The 26,384-nt window shown below is 39.5% G+C and overlaps 1 protein-coding gene across 1 annotated transcript in view; it reads right to left on the bottom strand.

Moving 5' to 3' along the window:
- Window positions 1-7,374: 7,374 nt before the first annotated feature.
- Window positions 7,375-26,384, bottom strand: part of PLA2R1 (phospholipase A2 receptor 1) — a 44,205-nt gene continuing 25,195 nt past the window's right edge. Inside the window, exons 16-30 of the mRNA XM_050899626.1 lie at window positions 26,229-26,264; window positions 25,546-25,703; window positions 22,621-22,685; window positions 22,132-22,235; window positions 20,649-20,791; window positions 19,708-19,825; window positions 18,701-18,831; window positions 17,986-18,130; window positions 14,719-14,957; window positions 14,025-14,193; window positions 12,487-12,627; window positions 11,939-12,055; window positions 11,325-11,501; window positions 10,587-10,616; window positions 7,375-10,359 (exon numbers count right to left, since the gene is read on the bottom strand). Coding sequence (XP_050755583.1) covers window positions 10,142-10,359; window positions 10,587-10,616; window positions 11,325-11,501; window positions 11,939-12,055; window positions 12,487-12,627; window positions 14,025-14,193; window positions 14,719-14,957; window positions 17,986-18,130; window positions 18,701-18,831; window positions 19,708-19,825; window positions 20,649-20,791; window positions 22,132-22,235; window positions 22,621-22,685; window positions 25,546-25,703; window positions 26,229-26,264 — 1,991 coding nt within the window. The 3' untranslated portion in view covers window positions 7,375-10,141. The remainder of the gene's footprint in view (window positions 10,360-10,586; window positions 10,617-11,324; window positions 11,502-11,938; window positions 12,056-12,486; window positions 12,628-14,024; window positions 14,194-14,718; window positions 14,958-17,985; window positions 18,131-18,700; window positions 18,832-19,707; window positions 19,826-20,648; window positions 20,792-22,131; window positions 22,236-22,620; window positions 22,686-25,545; window positions 25,704-26,228; window positions 26,265-26,384) is intronic.

Here is a 26,384-nt window from a genome sequence, read left to right as displayed (position 1 = left end):
AGCATTAAAAAGTCAAAAATACGCACATCTCTGATATTAAATTCATTGTCAAGCAATTCAACTTTAAAAAGCTTGCCTAACAATCATAAGATTTTTCTCTAACAATCTGACACCTAAAATGACTACACACTGAATTATCGGGGGGGGGGGGGGGGGCAGGGAATCAGTTCAGCATCCCACATGATCTATTTGTTTTAAACAATAATGCATTCTGCTACATCTGTTTTGGCACTTACTTGCTAACAGCAGATGTCTCTGTGCTGCAACCAATGTATCAAGCAGGAAAAGAGCTCCAATGTTAAGCAAATGGTGAAAGTTGTTTCTAAATTTCTTTTCTTCTCCCATCTTTTTTTTTTTTGTACCAGGATATTTTTTCCTTTAATCTCTTTTTTCTGTTTCCATTTCATGCTATAATTATAGCTAAGACTGGCCACAAGTTAAACACTGAACTGCACTGGAATTTGGTGTAGTGCCCATATCTAACTTTCCCTTTCTTCTATCCCTAAAACACCTGAAATGGGGGAAAAATACCTGCACATACTATATAGTCACCTCTCTGGCCAGGTTATAGAGGAAGGATTAGACTGTCCAGGCAGAGTGAGATGTAAATATGTCACAGCAGAGCCTACTGTCCAAAGACTATTAAGCTTTTTTTTCCTTTTTGTTATTTACATTTTTACATTAGGTATCTGAATATTTATCACAGTAGCTTTTTCTAAGGCACAGTATGCAGTTTGATGCTCCTCTCCTGTGGTCAAGAGGCTGACAACAGTCTTTTTTTCCCCCTCTATGATTTATATCGCAATAAATGTGTAACTTCTCTTCGTTCCCTAAAGTCATTCCTTAATGTTAGACTTATTTCAGCTTCAGGACTGCTGAATCGTACTACAGGGAGAAAATGAGTCTACAACTGAATTGTTAACCATCTTGAGGAATTCAGTCATATATCACAAATTGTCTCCTCTCTTTCTGCTAAAAATACAAGCCACAGTGTAAGTAGTTCTTTTCCAGAGAGATCTACATTATTTTTTATATTTTCCCAGAATGTTTTGTATGCATATTTCCAATTCAATCTCTTCCCTAGAGGGTTAATAATTAGCAAACTGACTTCCCCAGCTGGTTTTGTTCAAAGTGCCATCATCCTCCTGAATTCAGTCAACATCCACCAGAAACAAAGACGTCAAACAAAACATATTAGGCTTCAGTATTCTCTTGTGAAGTTTTGGCCTCCAGCCAGAAAATTTTGTTATTTTCTATGTAAGCTTTATTTTTCTTGCCCTGACCAGCAGTTAGTATGGATCAAAAGAACCATTGCTTTAAAATGCAATCATAAAAATAATAAACACTAGCACTAGCATAGCACTGTGCACCTTAGGTTAAGTCTTGCATCTGTTTTGTCCTTGTATTTGGGAACATGCTCCAGTGTGGGCTTTCTGGGGCTCCAGCTTTTTTCAGCATCCTATGAATGTTCCTCTGTCTCCAGAGGGAGACAGAAAACCTCCTAGCTGTGTTAGGGCTCTGTTTAAATACCGTTTCCAGAAACGTTGAAGAATGTCCATGTCAGAATTCATTTTCTTCTTTTTGGTGCTGTTATCCAAATGGATTAAATGCATCCAATTTCAAAACGGAAATTTTTGATTATTTTATGATCCCGGTAGAACTGGGGTCAACCATTTCTGCCCCTTCTCACAGCTTATGGCTTTGCTTTGAACATCATGGGCTTTACAGTCTGTCCAGCAGCTCTTGAACCAGATTTGGCCACAGATACACTCCAGCAGACTCACGTGGAGCTAGGAACAGATATTTGTAAGTCTGCCAAAAGCTGCCCCGTAAGTCAGTCGTATCTCAGTGCTTTGAACCAGGCAGTTGCCGTGCAGGAAGTTGCTGCTTCCACTAACGTTACAAAAGAGGAAGAAAGGGGAGCCTGGGACAGTGCTGCCTCCTGCGCAGAACTGAGGGCTGCTGCTGCTTCTCCCAGCAGGCTGTCCCCACCTGGGGTCCAGCCACAGACCTGCTGAGGCAACTGGACCACTCAAAGGTACATCACAGAGACATCTCCAAAGTACAGCCCAAGTAAACAGATCATCAGGCGTGCCATCACCTGGGTCTGTGACTTCTCTGGCGGAAAACAAAACCAAACCCAGAGAGTAAAAGAAACGAAAGCAAAAAAAAAGGTTTCTTTTTCTTTTGCATGTATCCTTTATTTTTGTGCTCTTCATGCAGTGATTCGGGGCCTGTACCCAGGGCAGGCGGGGTGCCTGTGTCCCACTGGCTGCTGTAGTAGATGAATTGGATGATTCAGCTTTACTCATTTCGGAACTGTCTCCTTCTATCCTGAGGCAGACCACAAATTTAACCAGAGGCATTTCCCATATCCCAGTTGCATGGGCTTTGTGCCCACAGAGATCCTAAATTCTGGCTGTTGAACACTTGTGTGGGTCAGAAGGCTAGAAGCTAGGTTTGGGCTAGAAGGCAGTGGGATGATGCATCAGCAGTGCCACAAACACATACACACCAATATTTTCAGGTCAGGCTTACTCATCTTTACCCAGACTGAGCTGAAAGGGCCACCCAGCAGTGTTGTGAATCTATTCCCCAGCAGTGGTGGTGGATTGATTTGTTTATTTCTAAATCACAGTTATCCAATTTAACAGTGCACACTGCCATTGAAAGTGACCCTACCACTTACGTTGGCCGCTTATTGTTCGGCCCAGCTATTCCCATGGTTATCTATCACATATTTCCTGCTGTGGTTTCAGTCAGTTACTTCTTGTTCTTGTCTTCCCAACTAGCAGGAATAACTGATCCCTGTTCTCTTCATACTTTTGCTTTCACCAGTGATCAGCTCTTCCTTTCATCTTTCCTTTCAAGAGGGTTTGCTTTGTGCTACATCAGAGCAAGTGGGCAAGCAACCTGTAAGGGCAGCTGAGACTCACCCAACTTCCACTTTACATTCTTTCAATCAGGCAAGAATGAAGCAAATTTATATGTAAATAGCAATAGTTAAAATCCAAATCATCACCTCAGACTAGATTCTGGAAGGACAGGGGAGGATGGATGGTCAAGGACAAGATGGAGAAAGGAGCCCACATTGGCTTTCCTTCTCTCTTCCATAACTTAACTGCACCGGGACACCCAGACACATGGTGCGTACGCTCCAGAGGTGCTGTGTTCAGTGGGGCAAGCACTCCAGGAGCCTGCAGTGATAAAACCAATGTCACTGCATTCCTGGGTATGGCGTGTGGGGAAGAGTGACTCTGCTATTTATGCTACAACTACTTTAAGGGGTAAAGTAGCTGCTGTTTCTGTAGGTATTCTATTAATCTGTTCTTTCCAGATGGAAAGCCTCCTGGAGCTGTTCTGATGCATTTCCACATTTAACTGAATGGTACCTTACATTTTTTATAGGCACAATGTGTCCCATATGTACAACTCCATCTTCAATATTTGCTTTTGAAACAATATTTAAAGTAATTCAATTTGCCTCTCAGTATCATTTTCATCCCACAGGACTAGCAGGACACGATATGCACAGCAGAAACATTACCTTCTTACCTTTTCAGAAAGAATTCTTCTGATATTCTTGAATATTAAATACCAGAAAATATGTCTAGGTCATGTAAGCATTTAGGCCCGTGTCAGGTTTCAGATACATAATAGGTAAGCGTGCTAGCATCAGGAGAAACTTCCCAAAAGAAACTAGTGCAGATAAAGCAGAATTACGCGTAACCTGTGCTAGGACCGTAACAAATGAAGCCTTACATGACTTAGAATATTCTTTTACTTTATACTAAAAGTTTATGTACTCCAGCTCATTGGCAATGTCCAAAGTTAGGGATTCTGCTTGCATACCTGAATGAACCTGGACACCTCAAGGTCTGGGATGGAGTCCCAAATCCAGCATCAGTGAAGCCATGCAGCCCCAAGCTGCTGATGAGGTAGAGTCTGTCTTTTATCAGATCCGTGCAAGCTTGCTTTTGGCTTCCAGCAAGGCCTTTCCAGGGGCTTCTCACCTACAACGCACACAAAGTTTATGGCAGGAAGAAGTGGCAAAGCAGATTTAATCAGATTATGACTGGGTTCAAAGGCCTAAGATCATGCTTTAGAACAAATAACCTGAATAAATAGCTTCACAAGAGGAATGTACTTGATGGGATAATTTTCAGTATTCACTAACAAACGAAAAGAAAAAATACAGAGGATTTTTTGTACAGCATAAATGGAAACTTTTAATTTCTTAAGATGAATATCCATCTATAAAAATCTGAAAAGATACAGGGATAGTTTTGTTTTTCCAATGTATGGTCTGAGACATTGGCCCAGCTATTGCATTCTACCAGTCAACCCAGTGGTGGTGGATGGCCTTCAAGCACCCAGGGACTGCCACCATTAGCTGCAGGCTGGCCGCCTCAGTGGAAAGCAGGTTGTTAGTTAGACCTTTACGTGCATGATTCAGAGAAAGTCTTCCCTATTGTCCTATGCCAGCATGCAGAGGAGAGTAACTTTTAGCCCACTACACATTTCAAGATTTATCTTATATCTACAAATTTAGCTGTTGTTCTCACTAAAACTATGTTTTGAAGCATTTATTTCTGAGAACCACAGTGGACATTTAGTCTGTAGGCCGAGGTTAAGAAAAGAGTAGGATTTGTTACAATAGCAACAAGCCGACGAACAAAAATAAGCATCAGAAATAAAGGAAATAGTAGTAGAAGCATTTTCACTATTATCTAGCTGTGCACTTTTGGAAACGATTGCAGCTGAGAATCACTTTAGTGGTTATAAATTACCATGGTGTTACTCGCAAACACCGTGGCAGGCTGGGTCTAGTACACTTCCTTAGAGAACTGCAGTTGCTTCGTCACAGGAGGTTCAGGAAAGTCTAGAAGAACTGCAGTATAAGGAAACAAGATTATAAAAACCAAGACTTTGAAGTGAGGCTTTACTGCAAAATGATTCTCAATGCCCTTTTTTATGGTTAAGTTTCTAAGATCAGAATCCAAATCATGGTCATCCTGCATAAAGATAATAGATATAGAAAGGGATCAGCAACTCTTAGGCTCTGAGCAATTTACAGAATAAATTGAGAGACAGAGAAAATAAATCTGCTTTCAACAGTGCTGTGGAATGATTACTTATGCAATGGATGTCTAAAATGTCTAATAATTTTCATTTCTGTGTCTTCATTTTCCTTTTCCCACGTAAATTAGTAAGTAAATGCCTGCATTGATACAGTCAAGAAAAAAAACACATTAAAACAAATCCATTTACAGTAAAGAGACCTGGCTGGAGCATTTTCAGTGAATTACCTTTCCATCAAAGGGATCAGAACCAAAACATACCACAGAGATGTATTTACTTATTTATTTAATACTCAGGAACCCAAGTGGATTTTCCCATCACTCACCAAACAAAAGAAAAACCCACAGACCAAAGTAAGGACTTGCATTATCCCATTCCGAGCATTTCAATGCATCCCATTAAAGTTGTTGAGAATGAACACTGAGACTTGGAAAGCTGTGTTAACACAGCTTTGTAACGTTGTGGCCATGGCTAAGAACTGACACTGATATTTGCAGTTCTGTCACTTGGGAGTTTTGCTGCTCATTTAATTAAACTTCTAAAGGATCGGAGCAGATCCCTCTGATGTTTTCTCTTGCACAGCCCATCTTGTCAGCTCTGTGTGTACCACTACCATCTACTGGCCAAACCGAGACTGACTGTGTTTCCAAGCACCAAGATCAACTTTAATTCATACCAACTCAGAACAGCATAATGCCTGCGAATTTGCTCCCAACGGTTACTTACACATGAGGGCTGCATCAGATTGTAAGAGATCAGCACTGGCCTGCAGGGATTTAAAATCAGCATTCCATTGATTACCAAAGGAAATATTATTATAGCTCAAGAAGAGTCTTTTTTTTTTTTTTTTTTTGAGCTGAGGATTTAGAGCCCAGTTGCTGAATGTGTGCAGTTTAGCTTTTAACCAAAAAATTCTGCTTATATATAAATGCCCTGGAGGAAGGGTATGCCACGGATTTCATTACAGTGGGTTTATTATTACAAGAGACTGAGGATGCCTGTTACTACACTAAGGGACGGGCAACATGATGAAAGAAAAAAGTAGGGGGCCAAATTAAACAGGAATTTGTGTGATGGTGCCCTGAGAACCAGAGCTGGTCAAGTCTCGCAGAGAGTGCACAAAACTACTTTTTCCCTATACTCCCTCCGGACTGTTCTGCACAGATTTCAAGCAGCCCCACGGCTCCTCTCTTGTCGTTACCCATCCACAGAAGCGTGTGTGCGCGAAGGCAGGGGAAGGGAGAAGGAGAGCAGAAGGGAGGAGGATCCCTGCACAAGGAAGGGCAGCACCGCACCCAGGAGAGACACAGCTGGGAAGGGCTTTGCTTAGGAGTCATGTGCCCACTTAGAGCCTTGTACCACAACCCTTTGCTCTGCCCAGTCATGCTGGACATCTCCAGCATACATATGTTCCCACTGCAGACTCCTGTCCAGCTGGGATGTGACAGCTGCATCAGGCATCTCTTTCCCTCAGAGACATGCTGCAGGGACTGCTAAAGGGACCAGGAGGTAAATTTTCTCCTGGAACGGAGTCTGCAAAAATAAGCACATGGACTTTTTTTCCAAACCCTAATATCTGGTAGACAAGGTTTGTCATATGTTGGCCCGAATATATCCGTCTCTGGTGGGGATACCCATCCATCCCCCAAGCAAGGGAGTGGTACGAAAACATCTAATACTTCCCTTTCAGTAAACACATTCAAAGAAGCTGGCATGGCAGAAAATGCAACATTCATCTGCCTGCTCAGGCTCTGGTGAACCCAGTTCTTGGACATGGGAACTTCGGTGCTACCCATGGAAGCTACTGCGCTGCAGTCCATGTATCTCCACCTTGTTTGTGGCAGAAATGAATGGGCTCCCACAAAACACAGCCTCCACAGTCCAGCAGGAATATTCTTCCAGCCTATCATTCATCTGTGGTGGCCCCAGCTGCCAGGGCTGCAGGGAATGGGCAGCAGGCTGGGAGAATACCCGTGCATCAGTGCCATGCTCCCATCCATCATCCTTACTGATGGTGCTATGGCTCCTTCCTCCTCCCAGCACCTCCTGCACACATGTCTTGGGGCATCCTTGTCCGTGCCCTGGGAAACACTGGGGCCACCATGTGTGTGGAGACCGTCTGCAGTGCCCAGGTCTAGGTCGTCACATAGCCAGAAAGGAGGCTGGTGCAAGCTGTCCCTCTCCTACCAGGATGACCTGGTGCAAAGCCTGGGGACTGCTGTTATGAGGCACTAAAGCCTGGCAGCTAATTAAAGCTGGGGAAAGATTCAAGAAAAATTACAGCACAGAAAATCATTATTCACGCTTTAATTTTCCAGTTGAAATAATACAGTGAATCTCACTGCCAATATCATCAAAGTCAGCAGTAAAAACATAGTCACCACATACTCTGATCAGAACAGTAAGTATAGGAGACCTCTGATTAAAGGAAAACAAATGAAAGCTATGGGTAACAAAATCCAGAATGAAGCCTAGAAAGCAATCAACGATTACATTCTTGAGTGAATAATACCTGCAATTATAAAAGTTAAATGATGAAAGATTTAAAAACAAATATTTAAGGGTTTGTTCCCTCAAAACCACTTCAAAGTAGGAAGAAAACACTGCTTAACTATTTTTCCCTTAATGCAAGATCATCTACATCAGAGCCGACGTTAATCAACAATCACTATTTTGAGGTTAGGGTTATTTATTATACCACTGCCCTTCAAATATATTTAAATGATTACAACACACCTCAAGGAAAATTGATAAAATGCCTATGTCAAGTTTTGTGAAAAAAATACACACCTTCATTAACCACATCAAAATCTGACAAGAGTCTGCATTACTAGTAACAGCATTGTAGCCTGATAAATACACGTCCTTGGAGATGACACAGCTTACTCTCGCAAACAAAAACCATCCTGCAAGTCACTTTGCTTGCTGTACTGTAAGAAGGCAGCATTTACACACTTGTCAGTGAATGTGATGAAGGGGATTTGTTGGTTTAAGCTCCTCCAACTGTAGTTTAAATAGGTAAAATTCACATGGGAAAGGGAAAGATGGTCACAACCTTTTTTCTTCTTTTCTTTTGGTGGTAAAGAAGCTATCACAGTTCATACATATAAACAGCAGATTATCTGGCAATGGTACTCAAAAGTTGCAGTCCACAAACTCTAATAGTGGACTTCACATAAAAACAGCCCCATAGATAAATCTAGAGGACTCAACCGAAACTTTTAAAACATTACTGAAGACTAATGTATGGGGTCAAACCATCAGACAAAACATACACAGAAAAGCTGTTTATATTTTATATGATGGAAAAATCTCAGATTAAGAACTTGTGATAGCTACACCCATAGAAGTTATCGAAAACAGTAAATTGAAAATGATATTGGTATCAAAACCATCTGCAGCTTCTTTGACAACATTTTTGAACGGTTCTGTAAACCAGCACAGAAATATTCTATGTACCAAATAATTTTTAAAAATAGCCCTATACATAATTATGACATGAAGAGGCAATTTTTGTTTCTAGAATTGGCCATGTGAAATCTAACTAAAAGGCAGTCATACATTCCTGTGCATATGCACAAATACTGTGCAAAAACATTTCAGTTGGCCTTAGCTGCTTGCTTAATTCTGAGGAACGTACCTCCATCTTACGGCTCTTGCAAAATTGTTAGAATGAGTCATCTTAAAACAAACAAACCAACAAACCCAACAATAAATGGAGCCTTTTGCAGCAGCTTTTAGAGACAACTGAAGGCACAGTAAATCCATTCTGAAGTAATTCGTCATAACTAACCATTTGTTTTTCCACACTGCAATAAAAACAAAAAATAAAATCCCCCCCAACCTTACGGGTATTTTCAGAGACATGGCTGGAGGACTGGTTAGGGTGGTGGGAGTCCCACAGAGAGTAAGTGTTGCTGTCCTGGGCTGCTGTAACTGAGGTAGTACAGAGACCTGAGCTGGGTCCTTCACAACCATCAGCCTGCAGAACAACTGGTCAGAGAAATTATCTCCTTCATTAGCACCTTAGTACAAACACTGAAAGTGAAAAGTGTCCTTTGGAGGGTCTGCTACATGGGGTTATAGGACTATAGCACCCTTTGGGAACTGCAATGTGGCTCCCCCACGTATCGTCCTTAGCTTTTGAGAGCAGGGTCTCAGAAGAGCGTACGTGAATACTGCTTGCAGAAATACTGTAGGTGAACAGTAAAGCAATTTATTACCATAACTTCAGCAGGATTTATAACAGTTTCTTTCTTCAAACAGATATTGCCCAAAAATATCTTTAAAAGAGGTTGATGGGATTCAATTTCTGAAATAACCTAGGTGAGAGATCACATAGTTACATCTTTAACAGGATGCTGGAAGCATCTCAAATGAATACATTAACTTCAGGATGACAAAGTCCGTATGCCATTATATCTCTAGACTAATTTATTTTATAACGTGAACTAGGCATCACAGGCCAAACTACCAAAACCCTGGCACTCCCAAGTCAAAAGTGACTTCATCTCTCTGCAAGCTTGGAAATCCACCTGGCAAGAATCCACTGTCTGAAAAATAACTGTTCATTTTGCAGAAGGCATGGCTATTGAGAAAAAAAAAATCTACCCCATAATGCTTGGAGTATGTTTCAGAGTTCCTAAATTCAAGGCCAAATTTTAATGCTGGCTCATGAGCAGATTCTGCAACATATAAAAACAAAACACAGAAGCCCAAACATTCCTAAAGGAAAAAGTTGCATGAAAAGGCGTGCTGCTCTGGGGTCTTGGACACGACTGCTACACATGAGTGGTTGGAGGTTTATGGTGTGGGAATATTTTCAGTTCCTGGCTTGTCCCAAAGGAGCCAATTTCTCCATGGTTCTGCCTTGCATCCTCACCTCATCCTGCCACAAAGCAAAAGCTCTCCAAGGTAGGGAGCCCCTACGGCATTCATACCGATGGCTGCGAGGGTTTCTCTGGATATGGGTACCCCAGGGGACTCCCGAGAAGGAGAAAATCACTGTAGATCGTGGAGTTTCACACGGAAGACGTGACCGCTTGCTACTTCTGATCAATTAATTGTTGTCACTTCTCTCAAAATCAGAAATGAGGATGCTTTCTTCCAAAGTAGGAACATCAGCGTTAATCTGTGGCAAATAGGCGTTTCTGACCCACAGTATCCTGCGGAAGAGTCGGTTGTTCTGTTTGTACAGGCACCACAGGAAAAGGGAAATGGCAGCCAGCATCACCAACGTCACAAGAACAGCCAGAGCTACAAGCCCACGGTATGATGCTGAAAGCGAAGGACAGAAATTGTTATTAAGCAAATATAGCTATAATTATAGATAATTCTAAATATAAACATATAGATGTTCTATGGAAAACACATTATTACTCCTTACATATCATGCATTTTAAATTACAGGTTTAACAGTGAAAAATGTTACCTCACAAAATACCAGCTCAAAATGTGTTATTACTCCTTATAAAAAAACCTAAGAAAGTACAGAAGGAACTTACTTTTTTCAGAGGGTTCTGTTGCATCGATATCTGAAATAGAATCCAGAACTGTCATAAAATTACCCACAGAGCTAACAAAAGTTACTATATATACTCACTGTAAAATTGATACTGAGAAGACAATCTACCTAAAACCGTAAAAGAGCAGGCTGTTCTTTGTTTAATTTGACTCATGTCAATGAGATTCCAACTGGCCAAGTTAAACATGACCTAATCTGTTATCTAAAATCCCTTAAATTTGGCAGAATATGTTAATTGACATTTGTACAAGGATGAGCCACAGTATTTATCCACTTTTTAAAGTACAGATGCATGAGCAGAACCATACAGTGGTAGATTAATATAGCTATTGGGAGCAACAGTGACTTGGGCGTTTTGGGTGGGCCCTGGAAACACTTCAGCTCTCTCACAGACCCGCGTTCCTACTGACGTGGTGTCTGTGCAGCTCTCCCGGGCTGCGCCTGCCCATCCTACGGGGTCTGCGGAGGTCAGCCTGATGCTCTGCACGTGGCTCACCCATACAACAGAAAGTCTACCGCAGTCAGCAATAATGCAGCTGCTGCCCAGGTTCCTCAAAAGGAGGTTACCCTGGCTGGCTGGGTTTTTTACAGGTATTTTTTCTAATACCAAGAGACAGAATTATTTAAATGAAAACTAAGAGCAAGTAAGCAAGCAACAAGGAGCATGTAAAACAATGGTTATAAGGACACAATTGCCTTCTTTTACGGAAGCACGTACCTGCATCCATTTTACATACAAATCCCTTTTTTTCTCTGCATGGAGATAATTGCCAGACTCCATCTGTAGTTCTCAGGCTGATACAGAAATTCCCTTTGAGATGATCAAATTCAGGCTCCCTGATGCCCCAGTTAGAATAATTTAAGGGAGAACCATCAAACCAGGAGATTGTCTCATCTAAGGGCAGAAGTTATAAATCATTATAAAATATCATAGTATTTTGATAAATATCTCTGTTTCAGTTGGACTTACCCTCACATAAAAAAAATACTGTATTATGGAATGCCAGGATTTTATCTGTTTGGCCACTATATTTTTTTTTCCTTGAAGGATTTAAAAACATCCTATGTAGCTGACACAGAAGACAGCCTGTAGTGCTTCTTTAAGAAGAAAATAAAGGCATTCACATGCATGCATACATATTGAGTATTCAGAATACTAGTAAGTAACAATTACAGAAAGCTTGACTGGCTTTACTACATCATAAACAGGTAATAAGCAGTGAAAAAAATCCCCAAACATAACAGTGTTTTGGAAGATGGTTACACTAGCATTAAAATAACCAAAAAGCAAACCAGATGCTTACATGCGGTTCTCTTCCACCCAAAACTTACTGTCTGTAACAATCAGGATGTTCAACCAAACCATTTGCACAGAATAACCAAAACTGTGCAATTCTTCCAAAATGAAGGCATTTTCATCTTCATCTTGAATAGTTAGAAGATTTGATCCTACAAATTAAGCACAGAACAAATTTTCAAACAATCCATGCCATTAAAATGTAACATTGCATTTCAAAAAGTCAGTATTACAAGCCTTAATTGAAAAGCTTGAAAAGTCTGGTTGTACATTATAAGTTCTTAAATTTGCAATTAATGTGAAATTGCTCAGGCTGATATAAAACTGTTCTCACATGATTTTAAAACAAGTCTGAAGGGGAAAAAATTAATTTTATGTGTTATTCCAGAAATCAGTATTTTCACATGGAAAGGAACATTTTTTTGATGTATGTTGTCTCCAATTTCATAGTTGGCTTATGAGCTCCACTATTGTTATCCTGAACTAGAGAAAACACATGCCATGATTTCAGTCATTTCAGAAAATATGTATTTTTTTTTAAGATATCACAATGACATTCTGTAGCTACAAAATAACCACTTACCTTGATTTTTGCAGACTTCATATGCAGTATCAAAACTTGTGCCCTGCAGAACTGTAGAAAAGCTGTAGCAACTGTTTTTGAATTTGATCCAGGGAACATTTTTTTCTGAACATAAGCCTTTATAGGCAGTGAGTTTCTTTTCTGTGATAGAAATAACAGCACAGCTTTATTGGCACAACAATACACACATTAATATAACATTCCACATACTGTTTTGGAGTAATGCTAATAAGCATGTTATTGCATTATGCCTCTATTTTTCAAAGTGAAAATCTAGTGGTTGCATATATTTGTTATTAGAAGAATAAAGCTGGTTTTATTTCTGATCAAAAACCTTGCCGGATTGCAACAGCAATATCAGGACTATCTAACCGGTTCTGATGTGCAGAGGGAGTTATGAGCAAACTATGGACACATCAGAGCACTCTGGGCTGCCCAGCACCTCCCAGAGGGCTGGGGATTTCCAAGGACTGCAGAGCTTCTCTCCACTAAGCCGCAAAGATAACTTATGCCAAATACCGTGGCACAGAGGAGAATTTCCCATTGGTAAGCAGCAGCCAGCCTCTCCGGCGTGCAACGTGCTGCAGCAAAGAGTCCCTCTGACTCAGGGCAACTCCACAAGCTCGCTTTGTGATACCCAGCATCACTTTTCAGCAGTGGTGTAGATTCAGCTACGTTACCTACGGTCTCACCTGCCTCCTACTTTGCTACAAAGCCTATTTTTTAAAAATTAAGTAAACCTTAGGCTATATATGATTACATAACTTGACAAACAAATTAGAAAATTAGTCAGCTCCATTACAAAAACCATGCTAAAGAATAATTTTTGTCTTGAAGGATTCCAAAACAGCTTTCTTTTCAACAGATCCAAAAGCTGTAATAAGCTGTAGGTGAACCCTGAGTGATCAATACCACCAAATAGGAACTATTTTGAGAACTGGATGCTGCCAAAGACTCTGCAGTCCTGGACTGAATGGAGTTCCAGACCTGAATTCTGGATTCATATGAAGCCCAGGTAATTGACACAGCGTTGCAGGAAACACAACATATTTTAGGACACAGGAAAATATTCTTATCTTTACAAAAAAAGCTGCAAAATCTTTTATGTGCAATCAGTGAAGATGTGACTCTAATTTTTCACTTTGCTCTAAATGCTTCCCTTCTCCCATCCCACAGTTAATTGCAGCAAACTGAATTTATTTCCCTTTGAGCTAGGTTATTAGCAATCATCATTTTTCACAGATAATATAATGTTCACCGAAGAGACAGAGTAAGTAATTTTCCTGTTTCTTTTCTATTATGAAAGTTCTCTTTTCATTCTCCTACGGACCAGACCTGATGGCCAATATTTTATGGGGAAAAAATGGTTTCACAAATAGGAGATACAGCAAGGAAATGCCAGAAATATACTTCAGTTTTGAATAATACTATCATCATTGCTTAACCTCAAACCACTTAATTTCCTTTCATATACTTCCACTGTCAATACACACATTTGCAGCTGCAAAGATTTAATATAAAACTTCACTCTGACTTACTCGGTGACACATGGCAAACTGCTCCTTGCAGAAGTCGTTCACAGTTAGCACTTTTCCAGTGCCCTGAAGTATCAATGTAAACACAGCTGCCAAAGGCCTGGGACTCGTCATCTTCCCAGAAGGTAAACAGAGACCTAGTCCCATCCGACCATTCAAAGTTAAGCCCGTTCTGCCAAAACAAATTTCAGGTTATCCTTCTTATATGCTTTAGCACCATACAAGTTCATCTTCTTCTGGTGGCATCCTCACCAGATATTACAGAAAGTCTTTTACATCTCCAAAGGCTGGGTAGATCCAGAAGGATCTACAAAAGACAGATCCAGGGATCCTCCCAACTTACTTCTGGGAGACCAGAAACTACATCTAACCTGCTGTTTTCAGCAAGTGGTTATGTGGGCCATTGAGCAACTACAAATGAAACAACATAATTTCAATGTTGACACTACAAGAGATTTTTTGTGTGTTTTTACATGTTTTCTATGGGTTTTAGTTTTCAGTAGTCATTGCACCAAACTGGCTCTCATGAGATTTATACATTACGTTGCAAAAAAATGGTTAGCGCTTAGGCTTTCCAGGGTTTCATTTCCAGATGCAAACTTCCTGTGACTTCAAATGAACGACACAGCTCATTAGCTTGTTACCGGAAAAACCCCTTTGCGGCATCATATTCATAGCCAGGGAGTCCACTACATACATCCGAAGTGAACAGCCCGATCCAGTGGTTGTATCCCAGCCGATTCACAATGACCGTGAGGAAAGCTTGGTGATACTGGTCTGTAATGCTGACCAACTCCGCGCCGTTTGCCATGCAGGTTTTTAAAGCTGAAGACCATGTAAAATTCCCACGTATTAGTTTATATGTTCTGTTTCCATATTCCAAAGTATCTGGCACAGGGTACATTTCAGATGCATTGATGACATGTCTGGATGTATCTGTTATAAACAGAAAGAAAGAATTTATTTATTTTTTAAAAGAGACAGCTTGAACATAGCAGAACAGCTCCTAAAAAATCAGAACTATCCTTAAAAACAAATATAAAAATTGCAAATTCCTTGGTTTCAGGAAGGCACTGTGAACTTTAAAAAGAAAAAGACAGTGACTACTAGAACAGTATCTGAAATTCTATCACAGCACAAAACTCATCACAAGAGTGAATGAGTTTAATGTATAACAAAAAAGAGAAAACCTGGATGGAGTCAGTTCCACTGACTGGATCTTTGAAGGTCAGTAAGAAATCACCTGGGATCTGGGCATATCCCAAATGTCCAATAGCAGTGGGCTCCAAGAGTGCTCTTATCCCAGATACCTTGCATGTAATTTAGATTACCTCTTTTTTGACCCATTATTTTTAATAAATTCCCAGATCAGTTTACAGCACAAAGCCTGGCCTCACAAATAACTGTACCGGCACAACCGAGAGGATGATAAACTGTGGTTCATGGTACAAGCACTTGGGAGCTTCTTGAGCTCATCTTTACTATCCATGAGCCAATGTAGGGAAGATCATAGTACTGGCACTTAAAGAGAAATCCTCTGTGCATGGAGACTTAAATCTCTTTTTGATGATAAAATAACACAGCAATGTCCAAAAAAATTAAGGAAGAAGCAGACTTTTCAGATTTAAGAAATAAAGTCTCCTATGTGAAAAAAATCAGGAGACAGAGACTATCTCCACCCCAGCCCAGTCTGTGATGCTGCTGTGCTCACTTTTCTACAGGAGGCAAATGCCTTTGCTAATGTGTATGAATGCCCACAGTATGCTTTAAACAAGACTATTAAAATAAGGCAATGCCTCAGTTTTAATCCCGTTTGTCAGTTTGGATTAATTACTTCTGTCTGTAAAAATTCTCTGTGATTACAAAATGAAGTGGTTGCTTTGCTACAAGGTGGAGTGTTTTTAGACTAGGTGCCCTTTATGACTAAGAGAGGAGGAGTGTTAACAAGCATCTTAAAATAGTAAATTAATTTATTATTTGTCATTCACAAATCATTTAAAATTAGAAATTTCTAAGCAAGAAAAAGTTCTGCTCTTGAACTAACTGAAGCCCTCTATTTTGTTCCAGCTTTCAGTGCATGTCACTGCTTAAAAAAAGAAAAGGCAGGAAACGCAGTAAAATGCTGACACAATCCTAACTCAAGCATCACTAAGAGATCAGAGCCCAGTTCAGATCTCCTGCTGGTTTATTCCATTTTAGTCTCCTACAGAAAATCAAAAAAGGGGAGACGGGATGCAGACAGGATGGCAGAAGCAAAGCACCAGCTCATCTTTCCAGGAATTGACACATTTGTTTGTACATTTCAGCAAGTTTAACAGTTCACTACTGCCAGCAAGAGGCTGTCTCAATTCTCCATTCCCTGCTTCTCTGCTCTTCCAGCCGCATATTCCCATGCACAGGCCTGGTGTTTGCCTGACCCTGCCTTGAGCCGATGCCGCCTGGAAAAGCTGCACAAAATGACATCAGTCAGGGGAAAAAAAAAGGGGGGGGGGGCACGGAGGGAAGAGACAGGAAAGTTTTCTGCTGAATTAGCACACTGAACTGCCTGATGGTTTGCGCAAGTGCCACGGGTGTCACGCTGGGGAGGCAGGACTGGTCCCTTCACCCCCAGGAGCACTCTGCTGCGCATGGGGCAGGTGGGCAGCACTGAGCCTGGGACACAGCGTGTCCCCCCCATCCCCACCACGCTTGGCCGGGGCTCATGGGCCAGTCTCACATTCACCCAGCCGGGAAACATGGGGAGGGTCCTCAGCACCCACTGCAGCCCCAATCCCCCCCAGGTGCCCTGCAGCCTGGCCGCCCTAAGGCAACAGTTTTCCTTCCTGCCTTTTAACGCCTTTTCCATCTGTCTGAAGCAGCAGCAAGGGGTTAAAATACAAACGTTCGGGAGGTAAATGAAACAAACCAGCAGGAAAATGCATTTATTTATTTTTCCTACACTATGTGGATTACTCCAGCACTCCCCGCAACTGTAGTCCATAATAAATGACGTCAAATACGGCTATGGTTTGCTAGAGCCACATGTGAGCACTGCCCAAAGCTTATATTTGTTTATTCTACTTCTCGACTCACTCTCCCTCGCCTCCTAGGCAGACAGCAGGAGAGGATTGTCTCTTTAGACCCAGGGCTTAACTAAGAGGTGTGATATATAAAGTTGAGCCATACAAAACCACCCCCGCAGTAAGTACAGCACCCAAGGACACTCCTTACAGGCTCAGATTACAGCCCTCCCTTTGCTTTAGGGTTAATAATTTGCCGCTGGTCTATTTTGGTATCACGCTCTGGCAGCTTTCTGCTGGCAGAGCTGCAGCAGCCCCTGGGACAGGGTTCCAAAGCTGCCCAAGCACCCTGGGGATGCCAGCAGCTCCCAATCCGAGAGGCAACGCTGGAATGTGGCTCAAAGAAACCAAACAACTCGTGTTCCCCGCAAAAGCTTCAGGCTTCTGGCAAGTGAACTTTATGGTAACACAATTAGAGAAGCGGGAAAAGAACAGCCAAACTCTTACTTGATTGGCCAGTCAGTCCGCACTGTTCACAGAAATACATTTTCTAGAGTCTATTCTGATCTAATATTGCAAGTCCCACCCCCCCCCAAAAAACCCAACTCATATTTTCATGAAAATTACCCTCAGTTTTGCCTTTTGTAATTTCATGCGGTTACTCTGCTGCCATGACAGAAAACATGAAATTTAATCTCTATTCCTGATTCTAAGATATGCCACAGAAAGCTCAAAGTTAGGAAGAAAATAACAGAACATTTTTTTGGAAATTACTTCTACATCACAGCTATTGATTTATTAAAGAGTGTAGAGCTAGTCTGTCTAAATATCAAACTATCTTAGAAATCTTTCATGTTCCTCGTTTTATAGACACCTATAACAAGCTGCTTCTAGATGAAAATAAAGTAAGATGAATTCAATATAGTAAGAAAAGAGAACAGAAGCAAAGCAAAACAAAACCTTACCCTGAGTCTTTTGGCAGACAAACCCGTAATTTTTCTGACAGTTTTCTAAGTACCATTTTCCCGTAAAATAAAAATTAGGGTTATTTGATACCAATGTACATAGCGGAAGTTGTTCTTGAATGTTTGCACTGTTATAATGCTGCCTCTGCAATCAACACAGAACCATACATTAATTAAAAAAGACACTGTGTAAAAACAATGCATAATTATTACATCAAATTTAGAAGAATAATTATCTGAAAGTCACTATTATAAATATTTAGGTACAACAATGAACACTCCCATAAATATAATATGAAACAATAACCTCATAATAAAAAAGTCACAACTTTTCACTGAACAAACTAAAATGCTAAGCCAAATACAGACTAACATGGTGTAAAACAATATATTAAAATACGAAATTCATAATCTTATTCCTAAACTTTGCTCAGACCCAGCATATGATACTAACCATGTAATTCAAACTTTGGTGCTTAAAGGTAATTGCAAGAGAATGTGACTATAGCCACAAATTACACAAATAACTGTCTCAACAGTGCCTTTTTTGCTAGCTCTAGTTATGCCCATAAATCTGTGCCCACAGTTGTCTGAAGTTGCAAAAATTAAGAGAAGACTAAGTTGCTGTAACAAGTTAGACCTTGTCTTTGTGCAGTCATGATTTTTATGGATAAAACAACTTCCCACTGTCCTTAAACCCCCCGGAAATACTCACATGCACTACTTCAACTGGAGACCAGTTGGAATACATAGGAGGATTTTCATTCACCCATTTTTCATAATCATCACTCTGGAAACCTATCCAAACACTAGTTTTCCGTCCAAATAGATTCATTGTTATGAAAGCTGGAAAATGAAACAGGAATAAAATATGATTAACTGGTAACCATTTAGGGATAGATGAAGTCTCTTCCAACACACTAAAGCACTGAAAAATTTAATTACTAATCAATGACATGACATAGTTACTAGAAAATAAGAACATGAGTGGCATTTCACTGTCATCGAACTATAAATTCAGTTAAATTGATTAACTTCAGTTGGGTTAGGATCTAGTCCATTAACTAGTAAGTCTTCTAGAAATGTTCACAGCAGCTTGAACAACTTAAGTATTAGTTCAGGGTACTGCCCCATTGAAAAAGCTTTTCTCAGTTTTAGTTGAAAATAAGATTTCTCAACTAGAGATAGCTAGTGAGATTCCTCCCACCTCCAAGTAAGTGGTTTTACAAATGTATGAAATTCAACCACAGATTTTTATGAATAAGAATTATAAATATTTCCAAATGTGCTGGCATTTATTTCTCTGACAGTTCCAGCCTAGCACTATGCTTATGTGCTATAGTATAGATCTGATTTTAAGTACTATTCAAGGATAAAAATGAGATTGCTTTTATAACAGTGTGATGTTGTATTCATAAGGTAGGAATTTTACATAGCAAATTTTTAAATGGGTATTCCATTATTTTTTTGTATTTCTAATGCATGGTACTAAGCACAAAAGAAATTATAATTACTCCTCAAAATGTACCTGTCATATAGCTCAGCGAATATTTGAATCTTTACATTTTGGGAAAGAGAAACACTAATTTGTTTAAAGCAGTGGAACCATGAGTAGGATCTGAACGATCTTTTTTCCTAAATCTGTATCCAAGATGAAAATTTACTACAGCATCCTAATGAAGATGAAATTTTATTTATTTAACAATATTCTCAGTACTCTACCTTGTTCCAGTTCATCTTCAAGGGAAGCGAGTGACCCATCATAGCTACTGCAGAACTCTTGTGCAGAGTACCAGTTTCTCAGATGCTCTGGATCCTTCGGAATTTGTATCAAAAAGCACTGGTTAAAAAAAAAAAAACCAAACGTTCTTTTGGGGTTTTTTTTCCTGTTTAAAAACTATTTATCAATCACTAAGAGTGATCACTAAAACATTTCACACACTGTTACTGAATATTAAATATTTCATTAGTTTCTGTCCTGCAATGGATCTCTCCAACCTGCTTGGTATCAGTTTTCAGCTGCGATCAAGCTTGGATTCAAATCAGTTCTTTAAAGGCAAACACAACCTGGGTTAAATTTATCCTTGTAGTCACTGCAGTTCAGCACTGGGATAAATCCGGCCACCTCAATGCATGTTGCTATTAAGGAACATATGTATTTAAGAGAAGCCTGGAAATAAGTGCCTTTTGACCTTCAATTGCAAATAGACTTTGGTTTATAATTATCTTTGATGAACCCTATTTGAAACAGCATCTTTTGGAGGATGGCAGCAGTTAGGGATCCATTTAGTACAACAACAGGTCAGAGATCGGTTTTGAGACCATAAAAGACTCTTGGAATTGCCGTAAGTGGAAAAGAGAGGATGGAGCAGGCTTTTTACAGCAAATGAACAAATACACTTAGACAGCTTTTGCATATGTGAGTATTTACTTCCTTGAACTAAAGTAAAATTTTTGACACCTTATTAAGACAACTTCTGTGTGCAAAGCTACTTAATAGCTGTAAACCTTTGTACCACTGTGTCAGTAGTTATAAACCTAAGGGCCCTGCTTTCCAAAAGGAAGAAAATCTTCAAATACTGAATAATCCTTAAGAAGTCCAATTTCTGTCAGAAATATGGAAAGCATTTTGAATAATCAAACAGCAGAAAAAAATGTTTTACTTTGAATCCAAAGTGCAACCAGCCTTTGGGACATATTCCTTGTTGGTTCTGGTCTTTTGGAATCTCTTTCTCTATTTTCCATGCAAATTTACGTTTACAAATACAGGGAAGAGAGACAGTACAGTTTTCATCACCCCAGAGTCCTGTGTAAAGAGAAAAATCACAGTTCAATATTGGCTTGAGAATTGGAAAGGGTTTTTTGCTTACCTAGCTTAGATATTGTTAAGAAAGGTATCCTTTAGTGGTTGAGTAAGACGAGATTCTACATCAAATACATTTGGATATACCGCATTACAGTGGATTTGATGGTCCATGGGGCTCATACTTTTATTCCCAGTTTGATTTTATTAAGTTAAACCAATTCCTCTACACTGAGTCACATAACATATGCCTATTTCACCACGTATTTAAAAAACACATTAGTTATGCAAAAAAAAGAAAAGGTATAGAAATGATGCCTTCCAGATAAAATAGTTTGACTTCCTTACATTGAAAATTTTTGGCAAGATCCAGGTACTGACATAAAACGCTGACCTGCTTAGGAGGAAAATACACTTTTCAGTGCACTCAAGTTGTTGACCAGCTCCCAGCTGCTGGCCAGCTGAGGGGCGAGGGTGGACGTCTCTTCCTTTTATCCAATACTAACTACAGTAACACCAAACTCAAGCGTTTCAAAGTCATGAATCAAAACCCCGAGATTACGTGTGGAAAAAAATAAGGTTTCACAGTTTTTCAGTTTTGGCTTTTGAGGCTGAGATTACAAGACTGCAGCTGGATTAATTTTTTTCAGCTCTTCTCACAAATACAAAGTTGGATGTTTTTCTTTCCATGGAACCTGACATGTTTACTTTATCATATGACTTGCAGGTCTTCAGAAAACAGAGACTGTGAGATGACAGAAACCACTGGAACCAGCAGCACTGTAAATTTTTTTTGTTACTGTAGTAAAATACAGAGCTATGTGATCATGTAAAGGCTAGCACCAAAACCATGGTACCCAAAAATCCCTCGCAGATTGGCTATGGGATCAAAAATAAGCTAGAAAGCTGAGTATTTAAAGTTGTGTGCTGATAGAAAAACAGTTTATAAATGTAGGAAAAATTGTTGCTCAGTCCATCTGGCTCATTTGGTTATGAGAAAACTGACTGTGAAAAACAGCGATGCATTAACATTTTTGCTGTGCCACATTAACAGATTCGTAAGTAAAATTAAAGTGTCAGTATCACTGGAATCTTTGTATTTTGACATTAGAGAACTGGAACTATTAATATACTTTTAAATCCTACAACCTAGTCTGTGGGCATATTAATGATATTCCACTATTCTCTTCTTAACCATAAAAGTAGTTACGCAAATTATAACCATGTAACAGGACTGTAATATGGATTGCATTTCTTGAGAGCAACTAAAAAAAATATAACCCCTTTGGCCAACAACAGAATCAAGTCACAACTCGAGCAGCAAAAGGAAATATAGAACAAACCTGTTTGTGACGAAATGAAACCACATCTTTTCCCTGGTTTCTGCGGATCTCTCTCGCTCCCTTCATTCCAGTTCTGGTATGTTACTGGTGATTCATCTCTCCAGCTACACAGAAACGTTAAGAGTGTAATTACACTTTTTCCTATCCTTACCTAAAAACACACCCTCCATTAAAAGCATTTGTAAGGAGATACAAGGTAGAAAGTGTCCCTTTATTAACTAAGTGTTAAAAAAACAGACAACCAACAACAACAAGGTTGATATTCATGTCTTTGGCTTGAATCTTTTATAACCCTTTCAGAAGAAATAGTGTAACACGGAGATAAATTAAGGGTGATATGTTCTGAATGATATTTACATGAGAACTGAAATTGTCTCTTGAATATACCACTCAGTCATCAAACCGTTTTAGTCCATCAGACTGAACGGCAGCCTGTAAACAGGGCATGCCAAGCACAACTCACAGCAGCTGAAGTGTAGGTATTCTTACCGAAATTCATCACTGAGGTTTTCTGTGTGCAATCCAATCCACCAGTGAACATCACTATTCGATAGCTATAAAAAAAATGTTTTGCCGTATGTTTAGCTGTTGTTGCCTTCTTATCAAAGCATTAACAAACTTCTAAAGTCAGACTGTATTCAGACAAACCCTTCCATTGGGTTCCAATGGGAAGAATAGGTGCTAAATCCTGCCCATGTTAATTTCTGTCACTTCAGTAAGGTTATTCACTTAAGTAGAGCGTAATTTAGACCCCAGTTACCACTGGATTGCTGATGTATCTTCTGTAAACTAGGAATTTACAATTTTAGGAATTTACAGCCTATCTGTCTTGAAAAGGACTGTAGTCTTAGGCCAGAATTTGTTTTTCCCCAATTCCTAAAAATAGACAATAGCAAATATTTCCTTCTAGCATTAATATATTGCTGGTCCTTAATGTTTCCAAAACGTTTTCTATGAACATTTACTGACTTTGTATAGCTCATACAAGAGATTCCTACAGATGCTTTTCAGGCTGATTGTTGTTCTCATGAAAGGGTCTAGACCTCCACTCCTAAAAGGCAAAGTATTATGCAAAAGTCACAGAAATAATGTAATTCAAACAGCCACATTGCTGTGCTGACTTGATTCTGCTTCAAACTATCAACGGGCTTCACTTTCAGGGTTAGCCACTCAGTGGCTTAGGTCTTTGGGAAAGAGCCAACAACAAAAAAGTTCTGAATGTGCAGGACACTGGAAGAGCCACCCTGTCTCTGAGAAGTATTTATTTTTTTCCAGAAAGAACTGAAGTGCAGCCTGTGTTGTAGCAGCCACACTGTCCTTGGAGTTATAATTAGAATTTCAAGGCTTACAGCTTATATAGCAATATCAAATGAAGAAAGCAGACATTCTGACAAAGAGGACACTTGGGAACACTGTCTGATCTGGTATTGCCTGGCCCCTGAGTTTAGTTTTCCAATCACAACACTCAGCCTATACATTACAGTTTTTAAAAAAATAGTGAAAAATGTGATCTCAAATTCCATGCTAAGAAATTTTGACCAAGTTTTCTACTGACACATGCAAAGTCTATTCAGACTGCCGAGTCTGATTTCAGTGATTGCCACTGTTACTCCTACTTCCACAGGAAACCAGTTACAATCACTTAGGGACACACCTGGCTATACTGGGAAAGCTTAGCCAAAGGCAGCAGGCTTTAAAATAGCTGCATATACTATATTCTGAGACAAAACTTCAAGGAAGTTAACCTGATTTCCAATGCCAAGGGCGAAAACTTGGCTTTTTCATTGCAGAATGCTCACAAACTGCCATAATACCCACTACTTTAATGATAAATCCACTTCTAGAAGATCTCTTGTAAGTAAATGTGACTTCAAAGAAGCATTCTGATTAGCCATTTTAAGTGATCTTAAGTTGGAAAAATACATCTTTTTAAAAGTTATATAATTTTTTAAGTCATAAACATTCAGTGTTAGGTAAGGCAGTAATTACATCGCATCACAAACTCTGGTAGATGTGGAAGACGACAGCCTAGGCAGTTATGTTGCTCTTTCATTATAAGCCATATCTGCCGTGAACTGTTGGTTTAAATCCAGTTCATCATGTTTTAATACAAAATTACTTAAATAGCAGATAAAAATGATGCATAATTCCTTGGAAACTTAAAAACTCCATCTTAATACAACACAATTCTACTTATGCTTCCTATTATAACTTAAAAGCAGAGAAGGCTGTACACAGTGAAAGCAAAACTAAGTGTGGGTCGAGAGCTTTTCTACCCAGCACTAGTTGTTCTTTTAAAGATTATGCTGATGTCCCTTGACATTACAGCTGTAGAATTTTGCCCTCAGTAAGGCAGACAGATTATTTTTATTTAATTTTTTTTTTTAATTTTTCCTTATTTTGCTTTTACTGAGAACACCTAGAAGAAAATAGACTTAGTTTCTTGGGAATTCATCTGCTTCTGCAGCTATTTCTCAGCTTCAAATCTATTTGTTACATCAGAGTGGTTCTACAGAAATTCTGCTTTCATCCAGAGGAGGGAATTTAGAGGCAGATGTCTTTTTTCCTATATAAATATCCATAGTCACAAAGGGGTTTAATTCAGGAGACATCATACAAATGTGTGGACACATGGGACTGTTGCCCAAGCTGGCATACACAGAGGAAAAGGTAATCTATTTTCCATGGTCATAAGCACCTACCTCTATGGTTTAGAGTTCTAGATTTAATTAAGGTGCAGAGAAATTGGTAATTCTTCATTCTTGGCCAGCTCTCCCCAAGAGTAACCTTTCAAATCATCATGTTTAAGATTTAAACTATGAAGACCATTTCAAACATCTGGACTTACTGTCCGTGTCATGCTAATATACCCACTGAAATGTCCCTTGGTATTGCTACCTGATGACCAGCTGCAAGTTACTGAATGGGAACAGAGCGTAACTGTGGAACTATGCGGGATCGGGAGACATCTCGGTGGATGCAGAATCGCTGTGTGAACACCTGAGGAACCACGATGGGTCCCCTTGGTCATGGAGGGGGGGAGGAAGAAGAAGAAACAGAGAACGATGTACACCACGTGAAACAAACCTTTCTCTTTACCCCTCATCACTTTCATTATTTTGGGATAGGAAGTTTTTGGTTTTTGCTCCTCTTAGGTCTTTTGCCGCAGACTGACCGACCTGCTCATTAGCAGAGATGATTCTGCAGATTCTGAAATGTTACTGACTTCTTCAGCTAAATAGGGCTTCAGGGAGGGATGTGGGAAATGAAGACAGCAAGAAAATTATTTCTAAAGTAAAATGTCTTTTGGATTATACCTGGAGCAACAGGCAGCCAGATATTCCAAAAGATGCAGCAGAAAATAGCCAGTTACTACCTGAGGGTTTATTTTTTCAAAGGGGTAGTTTTTGTTACCTTCTTAATTTTATTTTGTATAAAGGCTTGTTCACCAGAAGAATTTATTGTTGCCGTTCCACTGCGAAGCCAGCCACAGACAAACTCATAGGTTTCCCAGTCCGTAGGACTGACATGGAAAAGATATTCTGCTCCTTGATAATACGACCACGGCAGTTCTAGAAAATGAGCAAAAGAGTCAGTGGTATGCAGGGGTAAAAACTCATTTCAAGTCTCATTCTTTGTGACCACTGTGACCCGCCTTCAGCCATGTGTCAGAGGACAAATATGCCACAGCTAACAGCAGAACTGTACTTAACACATCAATTTATGGAAAGAAAAAAAAAAAAGTACTATGAGTAAAACTTTTTTTTTTTAAATATTCTATCCTGTGATACTGCAGTAATATGAAGAGAGTTGCCCAGCCTTTGCAAAAAGGCAGTTTTAATGTGATGGAGAGGTTATCAAACTCCTGTGCTTATTACGGGCAACATTCCTTTACCTAACCAAAGCAGCATCTGATGTTTCAGTGTTCCTAAACAAAAGAGTGGCAGATTTTGCTCTGTAGCAACAAGTTCCTACAGAGTTCCTTAATGCAAATTTTTAACTCAGAACATTTTAGTTATTTTATTTTTACCAATGGCTTAAATTGTATTTCCAAGTTATAATGTTTCAAGATGTGAAAAAAGAAAATGTTTTCATACCAGCTATGTACCAATCTGGATTCTTTGGCTTAACACCTGCAAAAATACATAAATAAATTAAAACATTGCTGATTAAGAATGAAAAGAGATATTTCACTGAAATTGCTTTCTCCACATGGTAAGGATTTAATCAAAATCATGAAGAATATTGCTATT

This window comes from Gymnogyps californianus, chromosome 7, assembly GCF_018139145.2.
Source record: "Gymnogyps californianus isolate 813 chromosome 7, ASM1813914v2, whole genome shotgun sequence".
NCBI classification, from domain to species: Eukaryota; Metazoa; Chordata; class Aves; order Accipitriformes; family Cathartidae; genus Gymnogyps; species Gymnogyps californianus.
The sequence above is the reverse complement of the archived record's forward strand: the minus strand, read 5'-3'. Positions and strand labels throughout refer to the sequence as shown.